The 11,637-nt window shown below is 61.2% G+C and overlaps 1 protein-coding gene across 3 annotated transcripts; it reads right to left on the reverse strand.

Annotated features, from left to right (window-relative positions):
• Positions 1-189: 189 nt before the first annotated feature.
• ZYX (zyxin) lies at positions 190-10,389 on the reverse strand. 3 transcript variants are annotated; one of them, XM_086398311.1, is made up of 11 exons: positions 10,330-10,389; positions 9,883-10,234; positions 8,754-8,967; positions 8,071-8,270; positions 7,822-7,914; positions 7,210-7,704; positions 2,929-3,049; positions 2,598-2,767; positions 2,277-2,455; positions 1,309-1,429; positions 190-769 (listed from the first exon to the last, which is right to left on the reverse strand). In XM_086398311.1, the coding sequence occupies exons 3-11, from the start codon at positions 8,953-8,955 to the stop codon at positions 671-673; spliced, it is 1,680 nt and encodes a 559-aa protein (XP_086254437.1). In that variant the 5' UTR covers positions 8,956-8,967; positions 9,883-10,234; positions 10,330-10,389; the 3' UTR covers positions 190-670. The 3 variants fall into 3 exon arrangements, with proteins under 3 accessions (XP_086254437.1, XP_086254436.1, XP_086254438.1); XM_086398310.1 differs by having other exon boundaries at positions 9,883-10,389; XM_086398312.1 differs by lacking the exons at positions 9,883-10,234; positions 10,330-10,389 and adding an exon at positions 9,116-9,422.
• Positions 10,390-11,637: the final 1,248 nt, after the last annotated feature.

Genomic DNA, 11,637 nt, shown 5'->3' on the forward strand with positions numbered 1-11,637 from the left:
TGGAGAAGGAAATGGCTACCCACTCCAGTCTTCTTGCCTGGGAAATTCCATGAACAGATCCATGGACAGAGGAGCCTGGCGGGCTACAGTCCATGGGGTCACAGAGTCAGTCGACCCGACTGAGCAATTAAACATCTCCTCCTTCTCATCCTCAAGGGCTGTAGGTACAAAAGAGTCAACTACTAAGCCTTCTGGAAAACACTGTCTTTTATTTGTAGCTGTAGCCACAACCTGGCAGCACAGGGGCTGGGGCTGGGGGGTGTGGGGAACGTCCAGGCTGGCGAGCCCAGCCCAGCCTTCCAGAAGGTCGGATGTGGGCATCTCCTGGCCCTTAGCAAGCAGAGGACGGGGCTGCTCAGGGCAGGCTGAGGGCGTCGGTGCAGCAGTGCAAGCAGCAGTGCTCAGCCCGGTGCCCCTCAGGCGGGGTTACCTGGACGATGGTGGGTGGTCCCTGCAGGATTGGGGAGACTGGACCCCAGGGCTGGGACTCTGCAGCCCCGAGGCCACATAAGGGCACGAGGGAGACTGGGGTGGGGTTTGGTATGGAGGGAGGGGCTGGACGTCAAAAAATAACTGTGGGGAGGGTGAAGGGTATGTGGTCTCAACGTGAGCGGTCCGCTGATGGGGGAATGGGCTTGCGGTCAGAGAAGGGGGCCAGTCCTCACTCAGTCTAGGCTCTGGCGGTGTGGCATTTCCGGCAGAGCACGTGGCCATCCAAAGGGAAGCAGCCGTTGTCATCCGCCTCAATGGAGAGGGGCTTCCCACAGTCCTGGGAGGAGCAGAGAGAGTGCTAGCTCGAGGCTCCCCACCCACATGCCCCACCTCCATCTTTACATCGGGAGGCCAGACGCTTCACGGCTCAGCCCTGTTCTCTCTGCATTGGCCCATCCACAGCCCCCCCAACTCCTATCCCCACCTCTCTCACCCACAGTTTTGTGCCCGAGGACTCTCCCCCAGGATGGACAGTGGTTGCTTCCAGTGGGGCGTCTCCTACCTGCCTCACCTCTCTTCCAACTCCTTTAACGTTGCAGAGACCCCCAACCGCCCATGACAAAGCCGCACCCTTCCCTCCCGGTGGGTCGGCCCCCTTTCCTTGCTGTATCACTCAGTGACCTCACAAAGAACCCCACACCGCCATCCTGAAGCCAAGGACGCATCTTCGCGGGGCGGGTGTGGGCGCCTCCACTGCCCACCCTCAAAATTGCAGCACCCGGGTCCTGCAAGCCAGCACCGTCCACCGCCTGACCCGTGAGCAGCGTCCCACCAGCCTCCCATCCCTGAGGGGCTCGGGGCGGGGGTGCAGCCGACCTCGCACTTGTAGCACTTCATGTGGAAGTTCTTGTCCAGAGCAACCACGCGCACGGTCTCCTCGCGCCCAGGCTCCGGCATGATGGGCTCCGCGCACACAGAGCATCTGGGGGCGTATTGCCTGCGGGGCGGAAAGCCGGTGTGCGTCAGGACGGGGCGCCGGGCGCTGACCCCCGCCCACACGCAGGGAGATGAGACGGCAGGCTGCTTTGTACATCTCGCCCCCACAAGCCTCGGTGGAGGAGGCTCAAAAGAAAGGCCGAAGGCTGGCTGCTTATCGGAAGGTCCCACCTCTCCCCAGGAACCGCTGCCAAGTCCTTCCCCACCCCCACCACGCACACTGCAGCCCCTGCCCAAAGCACTCCCAGAGGACCCGATATCCGGGACCCCAATCCAGACCCCCGGCCCTCACTAACCCCTGTCACATGCGTGCCTTGGCCTGGTTCCTGGTTGGGGGGAGAGGGGGGTTGCACAGAAGGATACGAAGCCCTGGAAACCTACACCCCACTCACACTCGGAGGTGGGGGTCCGAGCTTGCAGCTTTCCCGTCCTTTGGTTCCATCATGGGAACCTTGCCGCTGGCCTCAGAAAGCAGCTACCATGTAAACACTGTTTCTAAGGGGAAACCCCGAGCTCCAAACAGCTGATCTCCAAAGGCAGAATGCAGCCTACGTGTGAAAAGAAGTCACTCGGGGGCCAGCGCTGAACGCAAGACCACACCCAAAAGAAAGCTCTGAGAGCTAGCCCCGGGCTGGGGAAGGGGATGAACCAGAGGGGAAGGCCAGAGGCCACTGGACAGCCAAGTCCAGATGAACCAGTCCCTGCTATCCACAGACAGGAGGTGGGGACAGCAAGCAAGCCCCAGAGATTGAAGAGCGGTCTTGGGGTTGGGGGCAGCCTGGCTCCCAGACAAACAAACCGTCACTGGCACCCAGAGAAAGGCCCGGAGGTGGGCGGGGGGTCCTCACTTGTGGTAGTCGGGGACACAGTGGGGCCGGTTGGCCTGGTCCACAATGAAGGAGGTGCCCTCCAGGGGGCAGGCGCAGACCACACAGGTGAAGCACTGCGGGTGGTAGGCCTTGCCTGTGGCCCTCAGCATGCGGTCAGTGATCGGCTGCCCACAGGTGCTGCACTTCTCCAGGGTGTCCTGCGGAGGGGGCGGGCAGCAGCTGGAGGCGGGCAGGGAACCGGCACCCCAGGGCCAGACATCTGCCCCGTGCCGGCCCCAACCCTGGCTGAGCCCCAGGTGCCGACTCCCCCTCCCCCGTACCCCCGACCCCGGGACTCACGGTGTAGCAGCCCTCACAGTATGGAGCCCCCTCCAGGCTGTAGAACTGCTGGCCTTGGAGCTGCTGCTCACACTGGCGGCAGGTGAAGCAGGTGATGTGGAAGAGCTGCCCAAGAGCGCGAACCGCGGGCTGCGAACGTGCCAGGGGCTGATGACACCGGCCACAGGACTCTGGGAAGGCCAGAGAGGATGGAGATGAAACAGGAGAAATGGCAAAAAAAGAGCTTGCAAGGGGTCAGCTGGCATCAGACAGACAGGGCCGGGAGCTGCAGGCCTGGAAACGGCCCGGAAACGGAGGGGCCGTCCCTCCAGGCGGGGCGGTGGGCTCTCACCGTTGACGGGCACACTCTGCTTCTGAGGATGCTCCATGTCCTGCATCAGCTTCTGCGTCAGCTGCTCCAGCTCCTCCACCTCTTTCAATGTCAGAGGCCCCGGGGCCCCAGCGGGGCGCACCTGAAATCCCAACACTTTCTTCATGCCCTCTCTCTCTCTCAAGGGTCACCACCCTCCAAGAACCCACCCCAGCTGCCTTCTCTGCTTTCTCCCCGAAAAGGATGAATCCCGCCCCCCGCCCTCTCTCCTGTTTTCCAGACACTCAGGACCCCCAAAAGCTCCTCAACTCCCCTCCCCGACCCCCCAGCACCACACAAATCAGGGGATGAAGACCCTGCCACCCGCTTTGCCCGAAGACACAGACAGGCCGGAACGACTGAGCGGACGGAGGCCACGCACACAGCAGCTCAGGTCACGGAAGCACCAAGCACGCCAGGCCACGCATCAACCCCACAGAGCATGCTGGGACACGGCCCCCACGGAGAGACCGGCGCACGGTGGCGGGTGCAGCCCACGCACACACACCTACCCGTCCCGCCGGCTGCCCGGCAGCCCCTGTCAGCGTGAGGGTACAACACAGCGGGAGTCAGGTTAAACCCCAGTGCCCAGCTCCCACACAGATGTCCCAGGGTCCCTCCCTCGAGGGGCATTCCTGGACCACCTGGCTGACCCCAGGCCCTCCCCAGAAGGCTTCAGAGAAGGGCCACTCTCCAGTGGCCCCTCTCCGGCCAGCCCGCCCCTCCTGTTCAGGGGGTCCTGAGACAGCTGCAGATTGGGGGTGGGGGTGAAGTTGGGGGGTCGGCAGTGCCAGTAACCCTGAGACATCCCAGGAGGAGGCCCCACGGGGGCTGTCCGACCTGTAACAGCATCTCCATGACATGGTCCCCCAGGAATGCTGCGTGGGTCTCCACTGCTAAATCCACCCAGGACTGCGGCCCCACCACTGAACGCTCTACCTGACAATGCCTTCAGTCCCTAACACGGAGAACCTCAAAGCCACCCAGTTCCCTCTTCCCGCGGTCACCTTGCCCCCAGCCCTGGCTCCACCACCCTCACACCTGTCTGCATCAAGAGCTGCATCCGCTGTAGACGTTCCAGCTCTCAGCCATTTTCCCCGGCCTCCTCCTGTCTTCAACTGACTGTGGGAGTCTCCTGCAAGCCCCTTCTTCTACGTGAGCTTCACCTTTTCCGCTCCCAATCTTCCCCTCCCAACATCTTGGGGACAGAGGAAGAGGACACAGCCAGCCCTTGCTCTCTGGTGCCACTTAGATGCCTCTTCCATTCTTTGGAAGTATCAGCTCCCCTTGGGTATCCATGCTCCTCCATGACACAATCCAGCCGCTATTTCCCCCTCTCTGCCTGCCATCACCGACGTCCCAGGTTCATCATGCATGGCACTCACGCCTCTTCAACTCCAACAGCTCCAAATGTCCCTCCGGCTCAGTCACCTTCCACGGTGGGACCCCTCGGACCTGAGATTTACTGGTTGCCACCTCCAAGACCCTGGGCTCGACCTCCCGACCATCACATCCTCCCCGTTTCCCATTCTCACCTCCTGAAGGAACCTGCTCGGAAAAGCCTTTGCGCCTCTGATTCCCAACCCTCTCCCACATGCCTTCTGCATCCGCTCCTTCCGTCTGGCCTCCCCGCAGGCCCGGTTCCCTTGACCATTGATTTCCACAAGGCGCTCACAGCCACCCTTGCCACCATTCGGCTACCGTTGCTTATCTAGTCCGATCTCAATCAACCCTGGGCCCAGGCCACCGCCTGCTTCCTGTTTCTGCCTCCCAGCTGCAGAAAGTAGGTGGGGAGACGACTGCAGAGGGAGTTCACCAAACACCGCAGGGCCCTCCGCACCCTCCATCCAGGCGCAGCTGGGTGGTATTTGGCTGCTGCGGGTTCCCAGTCTTGCTTGCCCCAGAGCAGCTGTTCCAAACCTTTCCATCGCCTCCAGCCCCCCGCGGCCTTGCCCCCTCGCTCTCAGATGACCTCACCTCCTACGTGACCCAGGAGCTGGAAGCCGGCCAGCCTGAGCTCCCTCATCACAAAAGCCTGCTTGAGGCCACTCCGTCCAAAGTCTCTAGGCTGGAAATGCCCCGAGGGTGGAGCTGGCACCAACAGTGCACCCAGCTCTCAGGGACCCCAACCTGTCTCTTCCACAGGCTTCTTCCTCCTGGTTCACACACACACACCTGAGCCTTCCTCCCCTAATGTCAACCCTACACACACACACGCACGCACGCACACACGTCTTCCCTCGGTGTTTCTCTGCCAACCTCTAAGAACAGGCTACTTGGGCAACTCCCAAGTTTCTCACCACCCCCTCAAAAGGACACAGCTTCTGAATCCTGAATCGTCCAATCCCTGGCCTTACTTTAGCCCTCACCCCCCTTGGAGCCCCACCGATGGGGCTCCTCGGCCACCATTCTCTTTCGGAGATGCCACCCTGATTCGTGACCCTCCTCCTCCTGTCATTCTTCTCGCTCTTCCCAGGTGCACAGGAGCATCACCCAGGTTCCTTCCCAGCCCTTCCGGTGTGAGCCGCCCCTGGGCTGCAGTTGTCACCGCCCACGACCAACCACGACCGCCGTGCGTTCACACACCTCGCCCTGGCCCTCTCCTGCCACCCGTCCCCCCATTTCTGACTGAATGACAGTTCCAGCTGAAAGGAGACCCTCCTGGAACCCGTTGCTCAACATGCTAACAGCCGGACCCTCCCCTTCCCGTCCACACCATTTCCCCTTCTGGACTTCTCTATTTTGTCAGCAACGCTGTCATTCCCCAACACATCCGGGCTTTTTTTTTTTGTTTAACTCCTCTCCCATCCTCTTCCAACTCCTTATCAGCCAGTAAGCCTGGAGGCACTTCCTTTATAAGAGCTCTCTGATCTGGGCCATATTTCTCATTTCTGCCAATGTTACCATCACCCAGGAGCGCACCCTCATGCGTCATTGACCTTTGCATCTAGTCCACACCTCTGCTGGAAAAACTTGCCCCAAAACCTCCAGACGCAGCCACACCTCTGCTCAGACAACACTCCTGCCTCTCCAGGACCCCCAGGCTTCCTGGGTGCACTATTTCGTCCTTGCTGCCCCCCACCAAATCCCCACCCACCTCTAAGTACAGCTCTAAAATTTCCCCCCAGGGGCCTTCCACGTTCTGTCCTCCAGACACCCCTGGTATATCTGTGCCCTTGAGTTTGCTCATGCTGTTCCCACTGGAATGCCCTTCCCTCTCCTCTCTGGATTCTAAAATCCTGCCATCATTAAAGGCATACCAGCACCCGATGCCTTTTCCTAATGTGCCAGCCTCCACACTGGCTCCCTGTTTGGAGTTCCTGTAACAACCAAATTCTGCAAAACTCATTGGCACTTGGCATCTCTTCCTACACTGTGCCTTGCACACACACACACACACACACACACACATACACAGAAATCCATGCTGTCAGTTAACTTCATGGATGTTTGGACCAGGTATCTGGCAAGACACCTTAAACCCAGAAGATCAGTCTCCTGAACTGCAAGGCAGGAATGGTCAGACAGGAGTGATAACTTTTCTACCTTGAGCATTCATGTGCTTGATGCAGACCCCCAGCATCAGCTCTGGCTCAGGTAATCCTCATCACCTTTGTGAAGGTAGATAGCGAACAGAGGCTCAAAGTTCACCTAACTTGCCTCAAAGTTCACCTAACTTGCCTGGGGTCTTGTGAGCGAGGAATGGTTACAGGTCCACTGACTCCCTTAGGCTCAAGCTCTCTGAGGTCTCTTTCCTCCCGAGTACAGAGCACAGTGCCTGGCACTGAGCAGTAGCTGGCTGCCTCAGCCAGTGTTTACCAGCGTTTATTGCCAGTGGCTCTTATCACCAGATGGGCCCTCGGGCAGGGAAAGCGTGTAGCAGAGCAGAGATTAACTCAAGAATCCAAGAAAGGGGAATATCTGAAGTTGGACCGCTGATGATCTCATCCCTCTCTTTAACTTTCTGGGGCAGGGCAGAGGGGAAGGTGCACAGAATCCTCCCCCTAACTCAGAGTCTGTGCTGCTCACCTCACTCCCAGTCAGGCCCCACCCAGCCTCAGACCCTGCCAGGCTCTTCCCCCACAAGCACTTTCTCCACCATCCCACCCTAGAGGCTGAAAACGATCTCACCACCCCTCACCCGACTCAGGCTCAGGATCCTGGACTTAGCCCAGCCTCCAGCCCCCAGGGCTCAGACCGGTCTTCCTGACTCCCTGGCCTCCAGCCCCTGGGGAATCAGCCCATTCTCCCTGCATCCCTCACCTGGCTTTGGTTTTGAGTCGGTGGGGGCACTGGGTGCTGCTTCTCCTGCACTTGGGGCTTCTCCTTCTGCTGAGCATAGGTAAAGCTTGGGGGCTGAGGGGAGCCGGTGCCAGTGGAAGAGGGAGCTTCAGGGGGCCCCAGCTTCTGATGGGGCTGCGACCCGGGTCCACCTGGGGCTCCAGGGCTGAACTTGGAAGCCACAGGGGTAAACTTGGGAGTCACCGGGGAAAACTTAGGGGCTGGAGATGGAGCTAGGGGCCCTCGAGGCTGGGTGGTGGCCAAAGGCACAGGCTGGGGAGGGGCCTGGGGTTTGGCCTGGGGCTGGGACTGGACATGGAACTGTGTCTGGCTCTGAGGTTGAGCCTGGGACACAGGCTGGGAGCTAGAAGGGGACTTCCAGGGAGGCAGGGGTGCGGTGCCCCCAGTTGAAGGCTTAGTATTGGACTTGGAAATGAATGGAGTGGTGACCGGCGGGGGTACATATCCAGATGACACCTGCGAAGGGAGGCAGAGGGAAGAAAAGTGCCTTAGAGGAGGCTGTGGCCCTCGGCGGGAGTTCCAGCCCCACGCCCTTCCTCCCTGGCCTGCCTTCCCTGCTCTCCAGCCCCTTACCCGGGCTTTGAAGGGATCGTTCTTGGTCATGTCATCCAGCAGCGAAGACAAGGAGTCGATCTCCAGATCAATACTGCTCACCTTCTCCCTGGGCTAGAGGGGCAGGGGTCAGAGCGCCCCATCCCAGTTCCCCACCGCCACCCCGCCATCCCGGAGGGCAGAGATGCCGCCAAAGTCGACGGAAAAGGACCCTCCTTCTTCTTCCCTGGGGATGTGACCGCTGAGGCTGCCCCTCCCGGGCCTCCGTACCTGCGATGGGAACTGGGTGGGAGCCTCGGGACCTCCCTCCTCCACTAGCGGGGGCGGTGGGGAAGGGAAGATCTCCTCCTCCAAAGGCGCGGGGGGAAACGGTTCGTCGATCGGGGGCGGCGGAGGTGGGAAGGCACCTCCCAGGGCGCCCTCGGCGTCGTCTGCCTCCCCGACCACCGGAGGAGGCGGTAAGGGAAAGTCTGGGATTGGAAGCAGACGGAGGGCGGTCAGCAGGGGCCCCCCGACCCTTCATCAAGTTCCCCTCCTTGAAGAAGCGGTTCTAACCCCTAACCTCTAACCCAAGAAGTCTCTCGAAGGTCCCGAAGCATACGGGAAAGAAAGTAAAGGGGGTGGGGGGCAGTGCTCGCAGGGCGCCCTGAGAGCCCCGGGTCGGGAAAGGAGGGGTGCTTCTCCCATTTCACTTCGGAAAACGGACCCAGAGGGGAACATTCGTGCCCCACATTCCCGCCTCCCACCCCCAGGCGAGGGGACTTGGAACTGTCCCAGGAGCCCTGGCTCCCAGCCACGAGCTCGGCGATGAGCTAAGAACATCTGCTCGGGACTGGGTGTCTGCGCCCAGCCCCCTCCGCCGCAACCTTTCCAGACATCCCCCGAATTCCCGAAACCCCTCCCCCCTTAGGCCGGCGCCCGCCGAGGTCCAGTCCCCAAGCTCGGCCACCTACCTTCTGGGGGCGGCGGGGGGATCTCGCCCACCCGGCCCATCTGTGCGCGCTGGGCCCCAGCGGCCGGAGGCGGCTCGCTGTCGCCGGGCCGGAAAGGATTCACTTTGGGCTTCGGGGCCACCACCGGGGCGAACTTCTTCTGCGGGGCGTAAAACACCGGAGCCGAGACGGAGATCGCGCGAGGCGGGCGGGGGGCCGCCATGGCCAGGCCGGGCTGCGGGGGGCGGGGGGTGCCGGGGTTACGCAGCGCCGAGCCGGGCTGAGGACCGAACCCCCCGCCCGCGGCGCCGCGGCCCGGCTCCCCTAGGCGCCCCGGCTCCCCGACCCCGTGGGCGGCCGCCGGGCGGCTCCCCGCGCCTCACCGCGGGCCGGAGCGTGCGCGCCGCGTCTGCCAGGGGCCGCCTCGCAGCCGAGTCCGCGGACTCTGCGTCCCGGTCCAGCCGGGCGGGGAGGGACGCAGGGAAGACGGAGGGAGGGAGAGGGCGGGGAGAGCGCGGCGCGCAGACCATACAAGGAGCGGCCCGGAGAGGGGGCGGGGAGAGACGGGGAGGCGGCCGCGGCGGGAAACTCCCCCAGGAAGGGGCCCTGCTCCGGCCCCCGAGCCGCGGGCTTCGCCTAGGTCCTCCCGCCCCCGCTCCCACCCCCCGCCCCGGCCACCTCCCCTCCAGGCGGGCACCACCGCCCCCGTCGCCCCGGCCGGGCACAGACCACCCCCTCCCCAAACACAGGCCTCTGATGTCATTTCCTGACTTGCCCTCCTTCCCCGCCCGACCCGCGGGTGCCGGAGATCTGACTCACCGTCCCTACTCCGGGCTAAGCCGGCGGAGGTCGGGCGGCTGCCCCAGAGGTGCCCAAGCGGCCCGGAGGTGCCTCCGCCCCGGCCCGGCCCCCTCCTCGCCCGGCCTGCCGTTACCTGCCACCTCCAGCTGTTCCTCCGCCTTCCCACCCAGCCGCCAGCCCTGCGCTCCAAATCCCCTCCGGCTCAGCCCAGACTGGCAGGACTGGGATGGGACTGGCCTTCTAGGTGGACGGGGAGAGGCGTTTTCCCTGCCTTCGTCCACCCCCCACCCCAGACCCCAGGCCCTCTGTGACCTGGGGAGGGGGGGGGAGGGGGCGGGTGAGTGCGCACCTCGGCGATCCTTTGGGGGATCCTAACTTCACATCCCGGGCAGCTACTTCAGGCTTCTAGGAATTCGCATCACCCGCGCCCCCGCCAGCGGATCGGAGTCCAGGGGGGCGAGGCAGGGCCGTGGAGGTAGGGGGAGCGGGGCGGATGCCCGGGCGGCCCCCGCACACTTGGTGCTGGGAGGACGGACGTGGACGCGGGCGACTCCTCTTCGCCGGTTCTTCAGCGCCCACCAGGACTGACCCTCTAGGAAGCTGCGCGAGGTTGGGGCGGCCCTCAGGGGATTCGCAGAATACGCTCGGTGGAGCCCCCCATTGGTCCGACGGGATTTCTCAGCCTTCTTGTGCCCCAGGTCCTAGGAAAGGGACAGACCTGGGTTCCTTCTTTTTTTTTTCAACTGAACGTGGAAACTTAACCAAATCGCCAACTGAATTCTACCACACTCACTACCTGCAAACGCGATTCGCCAGGCGCTTTGGCTTGCGAGTCCAGTGCCTCACCCTGGACTCTGTGTTCCCAGCCTTTACTGCCATCTAAGGCAGTCCCCGTTTGCACACGCTCCTCAGTATTTACAGTCCCTGGCCCTCCGAATTGGCTACACCCTACTGTCAGCCAGCCTCTGGGCTACACTCTAGAGATTGTCCAGACCCACCCCTTACATTTACTGGAGAAAACAGGCTGGGAACTTAAGACTTCGGCCCAGGGTCATGCCCAGTAGACAGCAAGAGATAGACTAGAACTGGGTCTCTTTGAGGGCTCTGATGTCTGATCTTATTTCTTACCCACTATATCCACGTGGGGTAACCCTGGATACAGGACAGCAGAATGAGGCCATGGGGCCCGAGACCCAGCTGGAGGGCCCCAACTAAGGGACAAGTCTTTTCCTTCTCTTCACATAATTTTCTCCACGGGAAAAAAAAAAAAGTGATGATACTTAATCCCACCACTCATTGCATTACACCACTGAAGCAACTTAGCACAGCACAGCATGCATTATTATACGGAAGTGAAAGTGAAGGTGTCAGTTGCTCTGTCATGTCCAACTGAGACCTATGGATTGTGGGCCGCCAGTCTCCTCTGTCCATGGAATTCTCCAGGCAAGGATACTAGAGTGGGTTGCCATTCCCTTCTCCAGGGGATCTACCTGACCCAGGGATCAAACCGGGGTCTCCTGCATTGCAGGCAGATTCTTGATTGTCTGAGCCACTGGGGAAGCCCATTATATGGAAAAATAAATATCATATCTGAAAGTGCTGTATCATACCCAGTATTGTTATTCAAGTCCCGGTTCTGACAGGTTACCTTAATGCCATTTCCCCCATGGGTCCCCTCCCAGTTTGCCAGGTACATCTCTTATGGGCCTTGGTATGTGCATGCCTTCACCTTCCTTCAATCTTATCAAATATTTGATTCTACCTAAGGACTACATCTCTGTCTCCTCAGATCCCACTGAGCTTTCTTTTCTCTGGTGTCTTACTGCCTTTGTCACTGGTATTCCTCACAGCCACAAGCATGTGTTGCTGCTGCTGCTGCTAAGTCGCTTCAGTCGTGTCCGACTCTGTGCGACCCCACAGACGGCAGCCCACCAGGCTCCCCCGTCCCTGGGATTCTCCAGGCAAGAACACTGGAGTGGGCTGCCATTTCCTTCTCCAATGCATGAAAGTGAAAAGTGAAAGTGAAGTCACTCAGTCGTGTCCGACTCTTAGCGACCCCATGGACTGCAGCCTACCAGGCTCCTCCATCTATGGGATTTTCCAG

Source organism: Bos grunniens, chromosome 4, assembly GCF_055505025.1.
Source record: "Bos grunniens cultivar Pamir isolate PY7600 chromosome 4, Bosgru_T2T1.0, whole genome shotgun sequence".
In the NCBI taxonomy this organism is placed as follows: domain Eukaryota; kingdom Metazoa; phylum Chordata; class Mammalia; order Artiodactyla; family Bovidae; genus Bos; species Bos grunniens.